This window comes from Archocentrus centrarchus, chromosome 5, assembly GCF_007364275.1.
Source record: "Archocentrus centrarchus isolate MPI-CPG fArcCen1 chromosome 5, fArcCen1, whole genome shotgun sequence".
Taxonomy (NCBI): domain Eukaryota; kingdom Metazoa; phylum Chordata; class Actinopteri; order Cichliformes; family Cichlidae; genus Archocentrus; species Archocentrus centrarchus.
In genome coordinates this window covers 29561706-29580259 of record NC_044350.1, presented here as the reverse complement: position 1 = coordinate 29580259, position 18554 = coordinate 29561706, and the positions used below count along the sequence as shown (strand labels likewise).

The 18554-nt window shown below is 40.7% G+C and overlaps 1 protein-coding gene across 1 annotated transcript; it reads left to right on the top strand.

Moving 5' to 3' along the window:
- Positions 1 to 860: 860 nt before the first annotated feature.
- Positions 861 to 1820, top strand: ora2 (olfactory receptor class A related 2). Its single transcript, XM_030730101.1, has one exon. It carries the CDS (start codon positions 861 to 863, stop codon positions 1818 to 1820), a length of 960 nt encoding a protein of 319 aa, XP_030585961.1.
- The last annotated feature ends 16734 nt before the right edge of the window (positions 1821 to 18554 follow it).

The following is an 18554-nucleotide window of genomic DNA, read 5'->3' as shown; positions in this document are numbered from 1 at the left end:
GGTCACCCTATATGAAAAGAGTATAATTTCAAAGCAGGACGTGTCTCTCGTGTTCTTACAGGAGTTGATCCTAATGCTCCCTACCAGTTCTCTGCTGTTAAATCATATTGTCCTTACAACATCCTCACAGTTTAGGTTAAATTCTAATAATAATTTTTATTGCTGTGGATGAATTACACAATCATAAATCGGATGCTATGTCCCGCTCCAAATGAAAATTGCAGGTGATCTATCGTGCAGAGCGAGTGGAACGTCCTCTGGCTTTTCCTTTGTTTTCTCTTTCTCCACTGGAGGACACTGTGGTGTTGGTATCTGGTTAACCAACACAGGGAGGGTTTCTCATATGCAGTGGCTTTTAAAAAAAGATTATAGAAATGAAAAATGCAAAAGTAATGTTGAGGGTTTTTATACATAGATCTATATATAGGCTCAGTAATTAGAAAATTGATTTAGTAGTCTCCACTTTCTCTCTCTAAGAGGACAAACACGGCTTCCACTGTGTTATCCTGTCTGAAACCCAATACAGGTACAGAAGCAGTCATCTGAATTGATCTCAAGTAATTGGAGGCTGAAGGAAGAGAAGTCAATGGACCATGCAAAACAGATCCTACCTGTCTGCCAGTATAAGAACACAAACACCCTGACTACATCAGGAGAGAGGGATCACAGCGTGACAGGCGCAAGGTCCACCTTAGACCCCCTCAGCTCTGACAGTTCTCAGGTAGGAATTTAACCTTTTAAATGATTTTTTTTTTCCTGATACAATTTGAATGCTAGGCACTGTTTGACATTTACAAGTACATGACAAGTAACATCTTGATAATGTGATTTTATTGATTTGTTTTACACTTCCTGCAGGAATGGCATCAGAAGTGTTTGTCCGCGGGATGCTCTATCTCTCCCTGACCATTGTGGGAATTCCCGGTAATGTAGCTGTAATTGTGGCATTCCTCATCTTGCTGTACCAGGAGAAGCAACTTTTAACAGCTGATGCCATTCTCCTGCACCTGGCGTGCGCCAACCTGCTGGTGGTGGCTGTACGTGCTTTGCTGGAGACCCTGGCCTCCTTCCGTCTGGCCGACATCTTTGGAAACACAGGCTGTAAATCAGTGATCTTTATCTATAGAACATCACGCTCTCTCTCAATCTGGCTCACCTTCCTGCTGAGTGCCTACCAGTGCTTGAGCATTGCCCCTCCGGGATCAAGATGGGCTGCTGCCCGTGTCTTGTTAGGCCACTATTTGGCCTTTGTGTTTGTTTTCCTTTGGGTTATCAATGCCTGCATGACAACAGCAGCCACACTGTTTTCTTTCAGTACCAAGAATGAAACTAGCCTGGCAGAAAACAGCATTAATGTACAATTCTGCTCTGTGAACTTTCCATCAAAGTTGTCCAGAGATGCCAACGGGGCAGTCCAAGTTGCCAGGGATGTTGTGCCTATGGCATTCATGACTCTAGCAAGTCTAATTATCCTGGTCTTCCTTTACAAGCACAGCCAGCAGGTGAGGGGACTCCGCAGTGGTGGCAGCGGCAGAGCTGGAGGTAATGGTGGGGCTGAGCAACGTGCTGCCAAAGCTGTGGTGGCACTTGTGACCTTGTATGTTGCCCTCTATGGGGTAGATAACGGGCTTTGGGTGTACACCCTCACTGTGAAGAGTACCATGAGTTCCTCACTGATCTCGGACCTGCGTGTGTTCTTCGGCTCGCTGTATACAGCACTAAGCCCTCTGGTTATCATTGCATCAAACAGGAAGGTGAATAGCAGGCTGGGGTGTGTAGCACATGTTGCGGAGAAAACCAAAAATCTTTCTAACATATGAGGCCTGCTGGGATCAGCTGATCACTGGGCTGCAGGGGAAGCTGAGACAGATTCTAGTTTTACACTCTAGGTCATGCATGGGTTATTCTGTCTTTGAAATATATTGGGTACACTACCTTCCACAATTTACCAGTTTTGCTTAAAATCTGGGAATTGCACTGACTCTTCTTTGTTCTGTAATGGTGATGATAGTTATGAATTTACAACAGGATGCCTTTTTCTTGCTCTTGAGACCTTTCAGATATGTTCTAATTTGAATACCAAATAGCTGCTTATTTATTATGTCACCATCAATCATAACAACCCTGTTATTAAGTACAAGTCTGTACGGATCTCTGCTGATCTGGCACTATGTTGTTTTGTTAGTTAATACTCCCGCTACATTAATTGGGAGGAAGAATTATAGTTGGTTGACACGGGCTCAATGTAGCTGCCTATTTAGCTATAATTAAGGCTTTGAATATAATCTGGGGAGTGTCCTGTGCTAATGAGGCAAGCTAATTGTCCCACAGAGAACTGCTTAAAACCTTATGGAAAAAGCATATTCTTTAGAGAGAGAGAAAAATGACGCTCATTAATCAACAGTGAGTTACTCCATTCCATACGCGGCTTATATTGCATGTCTGGGTTCCTTGGGTACAGTTATAATCTGAGAAGACTTTGGGGACACAAAAATACATCTTAGCAAAAGCTCAGAAGAGCTTGCTGTGAAAGTGGCGATGTGGGAGTTTAGAAATCATTATGTAATTGCTATGTCTCAGAGAAGCGAGTGCAGAGAGAAAGAGAGACAGGGTGAGGACACAGCAACCTCTGTGAGTGACAGTCAAAAAGACCTAAAGTGGGGCTGCCAGCACTCTGTGATCCTGCAATAACTCTAAAGTGCAATCAGTGCAGCGGTATTCAACTCCTGTCGCAATGCAGGTACGAATGAGGAGAAGTCCTCTTTCAGTGCTTGTGCAGAACTGTTGCTTTCACCATAACGTTGCCTTCAGATGACATTAAAGGCCATTTCTTTTATTTCAAAAAAACCAAACCAAAAAAACCCCCCAAAAAGTTAAAAATGAACTTTTATTGTAAAAGTCGCAACCATTAAAACACTTCATAATGTGATTAGTTCTCCCAGGATGATAAATTCCATGTGTCTTACTCTTCAAACCACTGAAATCTGATTGGCACTTTATACAGACTCCGGTGGAATGAAGGATAGAATACATGGATGGTTTCACAGGTAGAGCGAACACGCTGAAGCCTCTGGTGACGAATCACTGCGAACGTTGACACCAATTTTTCCCTTCAATGCTTTCAGTGATGTCATTCTTTCTGTTTCTGTCAGGGAAGAAAAGTTGATTAGTTAAAGACAACAAATACATGAAAGACAGGTTCCATTGGAGCGTATGCTCAAGTTTCCTTCTATACAAACATGTGCGAAGGGTGTGCCAGGCGAGGCCTCTCCCTGCACAAGTAAGGACCTGTTTTCACTGTTTTCCATCCTTTTGCAGCCTTTTCAGCCTGATGAATGCGGAGTGATTATTAACATGTAGAGACCAAACCCACACAATTGTAACCATCTATTACCATATCTCGCAGCCTTCAGCTCAGACATTCCTAAGACTCAATTCTTCACATGAAAAAGAGCCTGTGACGGCTGATCTATGTACACTTTTTTTGTCAGCTTTTCAATCTCCAATCTCAGCTCATCTGCTTGACAAGGCAATGCACTCGCCAACTGGAAAAATACAACAAAGCACAACTAATTCATAATAAACCCACAAATGCTAACTCTTCTCTTTCTTTGTGTGCAGTTAGACAATGTATACAATACAAACCTGTGCAAAAGCCACGCATGAAAAAGCTGTCACCTTTTCCAGGGTGGTCGAATGAAATGAAACTGATGTCTCGGAGTAAGTTCCGCCAGACGATCCTCTTCTGCTGTGCCTGATTGCAATCTGTTTACCTGCACCAGGTACAAGCATTTTTGTCCCCGTGTCAACCAATGGCAAAGCAGCAACAGGGTTAATCCTCCCCCTTTTCTGCCTTGGAGCAAGTCCACACCCCAAAAACAGCTTTTTTGTTTCATCCAGGAACTGAATTTGAAATAAAACTGTCTCCTCCCCGACAGAAACGTTTACGAATTACACAAACATCGAAATGCAAATCACAGAAACAACTATGTGTGAAAAAGTGGCAACAAGCATGAATGTATTACAACCTCCCAATATCCATAATTTGACGATAATGATGATAAATGAAGTTCATTTGAAAGTATCACCAACCTGTTTACTTCTTAATTGAATCCAGCAACCTTAAATGTAAGTTTTATGGAAGAAACGGTATCTCAGTTGTTAAGCCCATGAAAATCCTCTCCCTGATGTTTCTTCCGTACTAAGAGTTCAGACCAAATATAGCAGCTGGGAACTCTGGGGCTGATTACTCTGCTGAAAATGTATCAGTAATAAACACATCCTTAGAAAGTTTCAAAACTTAAATTTCATAGAAATGACAGACGTAATAAGCTCTTTTCAAGCCTGCTGATATTGTGTTTGCCTTTCCTTCAAAAGGAGATTTCTTCAGGCTTCTTGTTTAGAGGATTTATTTCCTGTTTGAATGAAGCTACTCAAACACGAAATGATGGCAAATGCCACAGAAAAACTGCACTTTTATGTAAATCAACTCATTTGGTATATTTTTAAGTGCAGTTTCTTCTTCTTCTTTTTTTTTTTTAAGACATCTTGAGCCACAATTTCTGGGTTTACGTCAGAATACCTGCCAGGATGTGACCCGGGTTTAACACAATCTTTATTTTATTATTTTACAATCTTAAGTTACAGAGCGAGATGTGTGTGACCCATTTTTTTTTGCATCCACCCAGTTTAACTGATTCTCTGAAACAGAGAGCACACACGGTCATGTTTCAACTTGTCTGGAATGCTGCACTGCACATGAGCAAGGAAGTTAAGAGGAGAAAATTTAGGCAGCTGAGGCAAAAGTTAGCCCTGTTCGGTCTTGACAAACACAGCAAAACATTTTTGTTTTACACTCTTTGACCCCCTTTTTGTAATACAAAGTTAATATGCACACAAAACAGGAAATTGTGAGGTTTGGAAGCTTATAATTCTGGCAGCCCTGATTTTATTTATTCTCTCACACGTAGGTGAGGGAATAATTTGACAATTTGGGAATTAGACTTTTTTTTTTGAGCGCTAGATAAACAGACTGATATCATACTGGTGTTTTAGCACTAACGATGCAGCTACAGGCAGCAGCAGGCTAACTTAGTTTAGCTCAAATATAGAGAGAAACACCTACCAGGCTCTTTTCAACAAAAGGCAGGAAGTAGGACCTCTAAAGCTCACTAGTTAAAATGTTACACCTTTGTGTTTGCGCTGCACAAACAGGAATAGTGTAATATAAAACAAAGCTTTTTACAAATACCTTGTTTGTTTGGACAGTATCAGGCGAGCTATTATCCAATTTCTAGAGTGTGTTAATCAATACTATCTCTCAGTTGGCATTAGTCATATTCAGTACATGGGCAAGTTTGAGTAGAGTTTAAAAAAAATGCTAGACCAAGCCCCTTAATTTAGCATTGAGTAATGTCCTCAAAATAAACAATAGGGAGAGGAGAGCTGAATCAGCATGACTGTCCAAATTGGCATGATAAACTAAACTACTAGAATACTGCAATACTTAAAGTATAATCTATGACAGAGAAAACAAAAATTGAAAGGTATTTATGTAGAGCTTTTCTCATCGTTCCAACCACTCAGTGTGCTTTACACTACAAGCCATGTTCACATCCATACGGCACTTTTTTATTTTAAATGCACTTCAAGCAACCCAAAACAATGCCTGATGCCAGTTTAGAATCACCAGTTACCCTTACATGCATGTCCTTTGAGTGTGTAAGGAAATAGGCATGCGGGAAACGTGCAGACTCCACAGAGAAAAGTTCCAGATTTAGCCCAGTACGGAGGACTGGGTGGGGTCTGGTTCAGAAGCCTGGGGGAAGCAGCGTGCTGCAACTCCACCATGCTCAGGTAAGATATGCATCACTGTGCTCATACCTGAAAGAAACATTCAGGATGCCTTGCTCTTACCCAACAGTGTTTCTTACAGTAAGGAAAAGAAGAAAAATAGAAGCAGTAGAGGAAAAAAATAGGTTGTGGAAAAAAGAAAAAAAACCAAAAACGTAAGAGTGTTGTGATTTCAACTTCTGAACAATGACAGAATATTAATAATCTTTCTCCAGAAAGATAGAGCAGCTGGATTTGCTGAAATGAAAGCTGAAACCTGTCCTGACATGAACTGAAGAATCAGTGTAGGCTATGTAAGTATTCTCTCAATATGTGGCTCATAATTTATTACTCAGGGGTGAATTAGTTTTTGTTTTATCTTCATACAGGTAGTCTCACAGAGATCAAGATATCTTTCTAAAGTAAGAGAGAGAAATAAATGTATATCAGACAGGAACAGGCTTCATTGGCATGTCATTTTGCAAAGATTTATTCTTTGATGAGCCAATCCAGTGTCCCTGAGGGACACTGCTTCATACTGAATGCTGTGTGAAAGCATAAGCCCAGCGCCCAGATTTTAATCTCTTTAAATGATTGCAGTTAAAAGGCAGCAAACACAGTAGGGGTTCAAAACTCGAGGTTTGAAAGTTGTATTAAACTCCAGGAAAATAGTATATCTGTCTGCAACTACTTGGTAAATACACTGTTTTGTTATTTTTGATTAAAATGCCTGGATCCTGAACCAAATGCAAAATACAGCAGTCCCATTAGATTCAAAGGAAAAAAAAATGAAAGAAAGAAAAACCCAGTGACATGCAGGATCTTACTCAACACACTGAAAATCTGACATCAGATACATACAGCACCGACTCACCCCCAAACATCTCAAATTCAGTATATTTATATGGCATATAAAAGAGAAATGGCATAAATGTTGACTATGAATTATACAGTGCTTTGCAAAAACGTGAGGCACTTTAGATGATTAGAACTGGATCGTCATAAAGAACTGAAAGTGAGGGATCTAAATAGCCACAAATTCATTGTGTAGCAAGACTTGCAATACTTAATCATAAACATGGAGGAGGCCATGACATGGCTTGCATGTACAGGCTTTCTTGCCTTTGGTGACTAAGAGGAAGGATCTAAGCAGCAACAGAGTAAAATACAGAGTGCACACATTTTTTGAACCACTGTGTGTACAAAGTAGCTCCAGGTGGACCTTCACCTACAGTAACAACACAAGAATGACCCCAAACACACTGCCTGCACAACCAAAGCTTTTTACCGTGAATCTGTCAGACCTGCCAAGTCAGTCATTAGATTTAAACTCTATTCAGTTTACCAGCTGAAGGGGAGACTGAGACACAGCTGCACCGAAGACCTGACAAGAGAACATACTAAACATTTACTTGTGTCAGTGGGTCATATGCATATTGTTCTCCTTGCAGCAAAGAACTCTTCAGTGACTTTATCAGTTTTAGTTCCACTAACATTCATCTGTTGGCCTGCTTTTCTTTTTGTTTTTTTACATTTGGAATAGATAGACTTTTGGAGGTCAAAGGTTTTTTTGCCTTTGCCTTCCTTTCTGGTCAGTCTATGAATGCTCAGCTGCAATGTTTTCATTACAGAAAGGCTTCAGGGGTCCAGGCTCATCCAAAAGGTCATTGTACCCCCCCCCCCCCCCCCCCCCCCCCAGTAGATTTCTACTGGCATAGTTTTAGAACTACTATAAATAAAATTATAGTCATACAACTTGGTAATGAAAAGGTTAAACAGCCATGTCACTGATATGTTATTGCAGTAGCAACCAAGCTCATGAGGACACTGATTATAGACCACATGGGCCTATGCATGTCCCTTTGTAACTAAAAAGAGGTCATTCATCTGCTTGCGAGGCTAGCTTTACAGCAAGATCTCACTCAAAATGTACAAAACAAGTGGAAATGTGTTGAGGATATTCTGCGCTCACAGTCGATGGCCCTACACACAGTAGGGCCATCGAAGTTGATTAATCCACTTCTGCACCTTCAGAAAAAGTCTCTCCTGTTTTGTACGCGATGCCATTTAAGACGGATGCTTTTGCTCTTTTTTATAACCGTGGCTACATTTTACAGCACAATGTAGCCACACTGTGCGCACTTTGTGTGCATGGTTGTAATTATCCTTACTGATGCAAATTAAAGTCGGCCCAGTTGGCTGTAATTAAACAGGATTGCCCTTTTCACTGCTGCTTTAAATGTACTTTTAACATGTTTTTTGAAGGTGAGTCTTAGTTTATAACCTTGACTTTGTGGACATAGTGTGTGTGTGACTGCTACTGCAACTGTGCGATTATGACGACATGAATGTACTCTCAACTCCTTTTTTAAAATTTTAATAAAACAGCAAGGTGAGATGAACCAAAGCTGGTTGCCTGTCCAATCCATATGCTCTGGTGCTGACCCTGCTCACCTGAGTATTGTATGTGCTTTTTTTGTCTTGAAGTGTAGCAATCCACCATTCTAGCGATAATGCCGATGCAACCGTAATCCTTTTAGCTTTACAGTCCATCAGAGTCCTTATAAAGCACACATAAACTGATCCAATATAGATAATTTTTCAATTTTTCCATGCTGAAGACAGCTCCTGCATGGCCACTAGCACTCACGCTATGAGCACGCAGCTGAGTACTGCATGTGTCTCTTTTTTGAAGGGGGCTGGGTTGATGGATGGACAATACTACACAAGTAACTGGAAAAATATGGTACTTATTTGCTTTCTTGCTGAGAGTGAAATGACAAGACTGTTCACCTGTGTCTGCGGAGTAAATGGTAATGGTGGGTAAATGTTTATAGTCTGGTTCTGTCACCTGTGAACGCCACTTGTTATAGCTTGCTTATTTAATCCAAGCCAATCCAATCTAAAGTGTGAAAACCACATGTTGTGGTTTTAAGGGGATTATGTATTGTATTTCTTGGATGAATGTAGCTTATACTTAAGTTTTGGTTAATATTATACAAATCAGAAATAATGTGTTAATTAGAGTGTGGATTTTCTTACCACTAGACAAGAGCCAGACTAACCTTCCCCTTTATTTCTATTCTTTGTGCTTTTATAAGCTAATTGGCTGCTGGTAGTACTGAATAGCTGGGGTAAGAGTGACAAAAAGAATGTATTCCTTAGGTGGTTAAATGCCTTAAATGTTTCTTTTGAAATTTCAGTATAATTGTATTTTTATTATTTTCCCATTTAAAAATACCTCATAAGGTCCTTAATCTAAAAACTGAAATATTTTTCATGTTAAACTTACACTGTAGTAGGCGCTAGGATTCTGCCCTTATCCTTCTCATCTTTCCCAGAAATGCCAGAAAGGTGGAATTTTCCACAAGCCACTACCCTGAGTTTGCTGTGGAATGCAGACAAGATGGAGCAAGCCTGCAGAGAACGACATCTCGGCGGTAACAGTATGTTGAGGTACTTAGCTTGTGCACATCATGCCCACCTCCTTAATTCTCCCTTCAGGGGGTTTGTTGAGCTATTACTCAAAGTGTAGCTCTGTTCTGTAGTTGCTACTGTTGCTGTGAGGCTCCTGCAGAGGGCCACCTCAGAGCCAATCATTTCCACAGTCTGAATTCTCTGATTCATAAAGTCTGAATATTCTTGTTCATTTCACATAGGTAGTTTGCTGCATTAAATCTCAATGAATCATTCAATGTGTTTGTTCATCTGAGCAGATCTCACAAAGGCCCTAAAAGCAGCAGGATGTTCTACCACAACTCTGCGTTCAAAGCTGTGGGAGACATTTACGATTGCTCTATTAAACAGCCTTAGATTGCTATCTGTGCCTCAGAGCAACAGACCTTGTAAAGTTACACAATGTGGGGCATGTGCTGACATAACAGCTGCACGTATCTCATCTCTCCACTAGCCCCCCCTTTGCACACGAAATGGAAGAGGAAAATCACACTTGAGGAAAATGACAAGAACATCATGCATCTTTGTTACCACCAATGCAGCAAAGTCTTAAGAGTCATTTCTCTGCATACTGTTTTACATAGTGCTCAAATGAATCTCATAGTGCTACATTATTAATTGGATATACATATACGGGATGACAAATTGCCCAGAGTGGGAAGTTACTGGTATGTGATAATAAGGAGTATTGCTGCAATATATTATGAAAAATTGAGCTTCCTTGAGCTTTTTCAGAATAAGTGGTGTCACTCCACCCACTTAAAGCTGAATAATAGATCTGATGAATCCTCTGTGTATCATGCAGCTGCTGTCAGAGTAATTACAAAAGACACGAGTGGAACATTCACACAGTCGTATCAGAGTTTATGTGAGTTGAGGGTATCGCAGTATCGCAGTAGCAGACTGTGGCTCAGAGAGTGGAATAAGTCTGCTTTCCACGGTCTGCTGAGGTGAACGGCTTCACAAATTAAAGGCACACTTGCTGGTTTTGTTGTGGTTGCCCCGTTGAGATCCTAAATCCCCCAAAAGTCCAGCCAGCTTAATTTTGTGTTTTGTGTTCTGAACATTAGCCATGAGTTCAGTCTGAATTTTGAGCTGCTGTTTGGGGCAATAACAAAATCAAACAGTGCACCTCGAGCATTTGGGAATGGAGAAGGAGAGAGCGCCACCTGTTGATTTTTTAAAGTACTTGAAAGAAAGGGGCAGCATGACGAAGGCCAGTGGATTCTAAACGCAACCATGATGCGCCATGTCTGCAAAGTGTGGCTCAAAACAATATCTATCTATATTCTTCAGTGATATGCAGCAGAATACTTAAAAATTTCATCTCGCAGAAGTCTCTAAGACGTCTTAGTGTAAACATTAGTAAAATGAGCAGTGTGTGGTCATAGTAATATGAGTTCAGCCAACTGCAATAAATAGCTGAGCAGAATTAATGCGTTTGGTGGAAAAGAAATTGCTGCTGGGCCTTTATTTCCTCCAGGTGCGGCACACAAAACACACTAGATGGCAGATTCATTACATTTTGCATCCCAACGCAGAATCCAACCAGCAATTTAATAATTTAGTGATGTCTGAAGAAACAGATCTTGATAAAGGCATGCTCACCATGTGACCACAACATTAGCTACATTTATTTTTATTATTCAATTTTGACACGGGTTACAGCTTTCCATAAACATGCAGGGCTACTGTTCTTAAGTGGTGTAAAATCCCAAACAAATTTTCAAGCGATATAATTATTTAAAAAAAACACCAAACTGCACTTGGAATATTTAGAGGCTGCATGGGTTTAGCACCTGGGGTAGTTGCACTTGTTGCTCACATTAAATATTTGGTAATCCAGCCTCGCTTTAAACGTCCTTGGTTGAGTTTCCATCAGTTTCTGCATAAAAGGCACATATTCATAATGATGATCAGTAGCGTGAAGCAGCTATAAATTTACAGTGTCCTTTAAAGGGCCCTGAAACTTTTACAGAAGTTTGACAGGTTGGTTTAAAATGGTCCTACTCACTCAAATGTCAGTGTCCTTAGCCTCAAAGTTGTTTAAGCTTTTCTAAGAATTTCTTACAAATTAAGCTGTACTTCTGTCAAAAAAAAAAAAAAAATCCACATATTTTGACAGGCAGCATATCAGAGCAGCTCTAGTCACGACTCGCCTTATATTATCCTAATTGGTGTACTGCACCAAAACAAATGCTAAAATGCTTCCAGTGAAGCAGTTTTTCCAGCATTGTCAACGCCACACTTCAGTGACAATTGAGTAACAATATTGTCCAGGCAAAAAGACCAAAAGGAAAAAAAAAAAGGAGCTTACATAAAAAGACTGAAGGGAGTAAAAGCAAACACAATGTGTCAGAAAATGATTATTACATTTACGTCTTTATGTGCGCTGTCACCATGTAATGACTGCGTCCTAACCGGCGGTCTTAAACAATTTATGGGACAGCATGTATGCACCATGACATGCGATTACACATCGTTGGAGCAGGCATCATTTAAAACACACAAACGCGCACAAAAAAAAGAGGCAAATTGAAGTGCAAATCAGTGGCTCCATTCACAATCATAATGATACTCGAGGAAAATAGGCAGCTGAGGACACTAGTTTTCTCCAGTGTCACAGGTTTTGTAGGAGTCTCAATACACTGAATAATGTATTGACTCATTTGTCTGGAGGAGCGCCACAGTAAACCAGACGATCAATGGCACAGCAGCAGTGCCAGATTAGCCTTTAAAGAACCCCCCCCCCCCCCCCCCCCCCCCCCCAACACACACACACCCCAACTGCACAGCTGTGTTCATCCTTGTATTTGAAAACTATTCTAATGTTAATTTCTGAATTTGTGTCCTGGAAGACAGTTGACAGACAGCGTTAGTCAGCAACAATATATATATTTTTATTTTTAAAATAAGTGAAGAAATGAACCAAAAACAATAAACCAACAGAGAGAAACAACATGGACAACAAACAGCTACGCTCATGCAACACATGGCAATTCACACCCAGACAAATAAAATGCAAAAATTCCCTTAAATTAAAAACACATGACTGTAGATTAGGACCGTTTGTGATGGATGGTTTTAAGTACTGATTCTTTATTTTCACCAAGGCAATACATACATCTGATATCTGCTAATTTTTAGAAGATTACAAAGCGATAACCTTGTCATCCATGTAAATTAAATCAAGCAATTATAAATAATTGCTTGTTTTTTGTTTTTATCTCTAATTGTCATTTAAAGTCGTGCCTCCAGCAGTGCTCATATGCTCTACATCTCCTTTACCACCAACGTCTCTCAGCTTTCAACATGCACACAAACACTGACGCACACATGGGGCCCTTTTACTTGAACTTCTCCACCTTAGCTCTACCCTCCTGTGTTCCCTCTAGATGCACTCATTAACAGTAGAGGGCATTAGAAACATCACCTCATCACCTCCCTACAGGACCAGGGCCCTCCACCTGACCTTGGAAAATGTCCAAGCCAGCAGCACATCAAGCCTCAGAAGGGGAGAGGAGTTCAGGTTACATGATGAAGGTCAGCATACTGCAGCCTTGTTGCATGCTGACGAGCTCTGCTACTTTAGATGGAAGGGGAGTTTTAATGGTTTATCTTTTTATCACATGGAGATGGTGGGCTTGGCATATACAATATTTTTACAGTCCAACCACCACTGTTCATGTGCACTGTACTGATCAGGCCATAACTGATGGCCTTAATAAGACATCATCAGAAATGCAACTTGGCCTTGTGGTGCTGTTTTCCAACACCTTTGAAACTCCATCTGGCAGCTAAAGCAGACATCTAAGCAGCATTCACATAAAGCGAGACTGCCACTCACCAACGCTTTCATGTGAAAATACGATCCTGCTTTCTTGAAGCAGGGTAGGTGGAGGCAGAAAAAGGAAAAGTCCATTAATAAAGAAGATGGAGTCTAATGTGGGATTGACCAGTATGTCCTTTAACGATCACTAGCCGTTCATTGATCATGCACTGCAAGACAGGAACAAAGAACGCTTTGAGGGGAACAAATCCTCAGCTCTGCTCCGACTTCAAAAATCAGCCATCATGCCTCTTTTAGCCCTAGAAGTCTGTTCTTGAATACAGATCTTTGTAATTAATCTTTGGATAATAATTTATATATATTTTCTTTCATCAAACAAAATTTTAGTGCATTAGCAAATATCAGTACTTGCATTCTTGAAGTGTTTCATTGTTTACATATTGTGGATCCATAATTGTTTAATTACTGTGTTATATATTAGAAAAGAGGGTTTGTTGAGTATCCAGGTATCCTTAACATGCCATGGCTAAAAATGTATAGATTACCACCTTAGATGTGAGCATGCTTCACTAAGCATTTAGCTCAAAAATAGCCTCATAAAGCTGCCAGTGTGGCTTCAAGAAACTGAAAGGCACACATGCACAAAAATTTATGTAAGCACCACACTGCAGATACCAAAAGCTAGCAGCTAGCTGGTGAATACAGAGGAGAATTTAGCATCTGAAAATGGTGGAGACCAGGCAGGGAGTCAGTACTGGACTTTAAGTCATTAGTGCTCTGAAAAATAACTTTGGTGTGTATGTGACACTGACAAGAGGAAGTAAGTAAATCAAATGAAGTTTAATCTTATAGATTTCTGCATTTCTGTTTATTCTAATACACAAAGAAAAGCTCAGTTTAAGTGTTATATAGTAGTGCTGGTTTGTGCACCCTCACCGGTGGCCACTAAAAGCTCAAATCTGTACCACTGCAGTTCAGAATATAACTCTAGATGCTAGTTCTCACCAACTGATGCTGCGGCTGCTTGAAACAGGCACAAAGGCAGCGGTTATCTGAGTGGTTATCCACGTCCACAGCTTCAACCACCACAGCTGGGCATGGCAGCTCATGCAATAATTGCATCACTGCATCATCTGTATTTTCTGCAGCATTTCAGAAGCATTTCCCTAAACTGGCAGTGTATTATAACTGGACTGCAGCAACCAACAGACTGTGCAAACGTGTAGGAGAAATACAAAACATATTGTGCGGGATTGCAGAAATAGTTCAGAAAACATTTCCCATCACGAGCCTTAGGGACTCTGTATAATTATGTTACTGTTCCAACAATATGGCCAGACAATGCACAAGTCCCATCATCAAGGAAAAAAAAAAAAATCTTTTTCACTAGGTTCCCATTTTCACAAAAAATGTATTAATGGAGGGTTCAGCACAGAGACGACAGCTATTGATTCAAATGTGTGAGTCTGGATTCCTGCCCGGTTTGTTGTACAAAAGTTATATCTTCACGAGTTTATCTGTGAGCGTGCCCTTATTTTTGACCTCTGAATTTGTTGTTGTTGCAATGACTTTTTTTTTTTTTTAAATAATGGAATTGCAATTTGAAAAGAATACAAGCAACAAGAAAATAACACAAATAAAATACTTTTTTATTATCTAGAGTGAGTTCAAGGTAAAGACATGCCAGGAGAAACCAGTTTTGAGTGGATACAAACAATGGCGTATTCTAATTGATTTTTGCACAGATTTGAGGATGCTTTGGAAGACTTGTCAGATATCAGCATTAAATTCTTATTGATGATGGTATTAATAGATGTGCACACATTTATGAATGCCGTAGCTGTTTTTCCATATCAACAGTGAAATGCAAAAAGGTCAAAACCTGCTAAGAAAGCATAATGGATTGCAGAACGGCACAAAAGTGACACCTGACAAATCCGAATGTATATTCTCTGGTCTGCCTGCAATATGTCACATTTGCAGTACATTACATTGTTCAGCATCAGCCCTCCCTGAGAAAAACATGCTGTTCCTTGCTACAGTGCATTATGAAAGGTTGCAAATGGGCTAATTTGCAGCTTTGACAGCACCAGCCTCAGCAAAGGCGGGTAGTAATAGGTTTTGAGGTGCCGCTTCAGCGACTGCTGTGATGGGAACAACATGGCTGAAAGTAGACATAGGTCAGGCTCCTTTGGAAACTCTGACAAATTAAAAACAGAAAACCTTTGACATTTATCATGCTAGGAGTCTGCAAAGGTCATTCCCGGTATTTGCTGCTTTCATTTTCCTTCCCCCATCCCCTCTGGACATGTTTTGCTGTGATTGCTGCTGGAGCTGCAGCAGGAGAAATTGGGAGCTGCGATTTTAGAGAAATCCTTAAACACAATAACATCATTTCTCATACAAGCAGCAGATATATGGGCTAAACAGATGAAAAACAGAAGTCTGTCTGCTGCTGCTGCTTTCCTCTTGTTTATTTACTGCACTATAGCAGTTGTTAATGGGCCTATCATGATGATTAGTGATCAGATCAGTTTCATCAGGATACAATTTAGAAGGAAACTGCTGTTGTGTAAAGAACAACCATAGGCATGTAATACCACACTGAAATTCGTTTCTGATTTCCTCGCAATACATCATTCCACACCATAAACACTCAAAACTTGTGATCCCACTGGACCATGACCGTCTCATTTAAATGTTAATATAAGTCCCATCATTCACAATTTAATGTGCTCCCTGGCATTTTTCGTTCATTTTGGCGACGCTATCTTATGTGACAAGCCAATTTACTGCTGGACTTGACTAAATTGCTTTAGCATTGTAATGCTAACGCCATAATAAATCCTTGACATACTGTTCCTCCTCAGGTAATAAAAGAAAATAATGGAAAGTTACACACGTTTGCTGTGAAATCCATTTTCACTGATTTCCCCGGCATTGCACACAGCATGAGATTCCGCCTCCAAGTCGGATGCGATATAGCTGGAGAAACATTACATCTGAGGAATGTGACAGAGCTTGCCCTTTTTGCCCTCTTGTTGTCAGAGGTGGCATTAGTGGGGATGAAAGCAGTGTGAGCGATGACACAAGCAGTGCTAGAAAGACGAAGCAGACAGATTACAGCTCTGAGGAGAGAGCAAGGCCAGACTTAATGCTGGTAGGTGTCATTTTTTGTGACCTTTCTGGGAATTACCACTGTGCATGACCCAAAGCTTGTCCGCTTGTCACAGAGACATGTTATGTAGGAGTTTCTGGTGCTGGCTTACCCTCATCCACAGCTACCAAGAGCCAAGCTACCTTCCAGTTGACCTGATCATGGCCAAAACTCTGATAATCCCTCACTTCTCATTAGCTCCCTCACACATCCTCAACTAAAATTTAAATTCTAAAGGCTTCATGTGTCTGCAATGTAGCTTAACCTTTGATAATATGTTGGCACGACTTAGCAGAGAAAACCCGGGATTAGTCGAATCGTGGAAGCTATTGTGGGAGAAAAGCAGCATCAGAAGTTGATCATCATTTAGGGGTAGTCAAAGCTTGAAATCCTGTGATTAAGGCATGTAATCCTATGTTAATTGTAGAACTGCAGCATATGTTTATATGCTGATGAGTCACTGCGACATACCTGCTATTTCAAACCAGGCATATCAAATTTGCTTTAAAGGATAAATGTAGTGCTGTCCCCCCACCTTTTTTTTTTTTTTTAATAAATCCCATGAAAAGACCAAAACCATAACTGTGTCCAACTCTCAATTTTTTCAGACTTCACTGCTGCATTCAAAATTATGCTCAAGTATGAATAAGAATAAGAATGACTTTAATAATCCTCAAAGGGAAATTCTTTTGTCACAGTTGTGGAAGCTGTGCAACTAAATGAAAAATCAGAATTAAAAATAAATCCCTCCATCCAACCATTTTCTGACGCCAATCTGGGGCTGGGACGGGGGCAGCAGTCTAAGCAGAAATGCCCAGCTCTCCCTCTCTCCTGCCACTCCCTTCAGCCCATCCGGAGAATGCTGAGGCTTTCCCAGACCAGCCGGGAGCTATAATCTCTCCAGTGTGTCATGGGTCTGCCTCAGGGCCTCTTTCTAGGAGGAAAACACCTCACCCCAGAGGCATCCTAGATAGATGCCCAGACCATCTCAACTGGCTCTTTTTGATTTGGAGGAGCAGCTCTACTCTGAGCACCTCCCAAATAACCAATCACATCACCCTATCTCTAAAAAAAAAAAAAAGTCCTGACACCCTTTGGAGGAAGCTCATTTCCGCTACTTGCATCTGCAATCTTATTCTTTCAATTAACCCACAGCTTGTAGCCATAGGTGAGGGTAGGAACATAAATCAATGGGTAAACTGACTGCCTTGTTTTCAGACTCACCTCTCTCTTTACCGCAACAGATCGGTACAGCATCCACATTACTGCCAATGCAGCACCAGTCCATCTGTCCATCTCCACTCCACACTCACTTGCGAACAAGACCTCGAGATACTTAGACTCCTTCACTTGGGCACCCTTTTCTGGCCGGGAATGGCCTCAGATTTGGAGGTGCTAATTCTCATTTGTGCCACTTCACACTCAACTGCAAACCATCCAAGTGGGTTGGAGGTCACTGCCTAATGAAGCCATCAGAGTTTTGTAAATACGAAGCTATGACAAGAAGCCACTTAGCTAAGCTTAGAACAATGACTGAAAATAGCTACACTGGCTCAGTTCAAAGGTTAAAGTATGCCTAAATTTGCCTAAAAAAAATCTTTAAATGTTTATTTACATCTTGTATGTTTAATCCATAGACTTTACAGAAAAGCAACACTGTGACCTCACCAATTGTTTTTTGGACTCCCACCATTGGTTTACTTGGCTGTCTTGGGTGACCATATTTGGACTAGTGGGTGGTGGGCTAAGTTGTATCCTCATGCTAGCAAGCTTAGTTAGCAAGGTGTATCCTTAGACTGTATGGGTGCCTTGCATAGACACAGATACCTGCTAACTAGTGTAAAAATGTACCAAAATTTCATTCATCAAGACTTGTGAACAAACTTCTGCAGCAAGCTATGTTCACATCATTTTGTCAGACAACTGCATCAGGACCTTCAAACATGCTCAGCAGATACAGATATGTGACTCAAATAACTAAGGTGACTCTAGCAGAAAGTCAGTGGCCTAGTTGGGATCCACATCTAACTCAAGCAGCTCTGCTCCTAAAAGTGCAGCTTAAACAGACGTGTTTTACTAACAAAGAAGAAGAAGAAGAAAAAAACCCCTCATGTATCTCTTTGTGTATAGTGTACTGAGCTGCTCTAAAGTTGGGCAATTTCACATGGCAGTCTATAAGAACTGACTCACTTTTGGAACCAGTCTCAAGTGGCCATTCCTGGAACTGCAGTTTTTGACACTGGCTCGGGCTGTATTTTTCTGTCCCGGTGGTTGCTGCTTGGTTTAATCCTTATAAAATTATTAAGATTTTGTGACTTT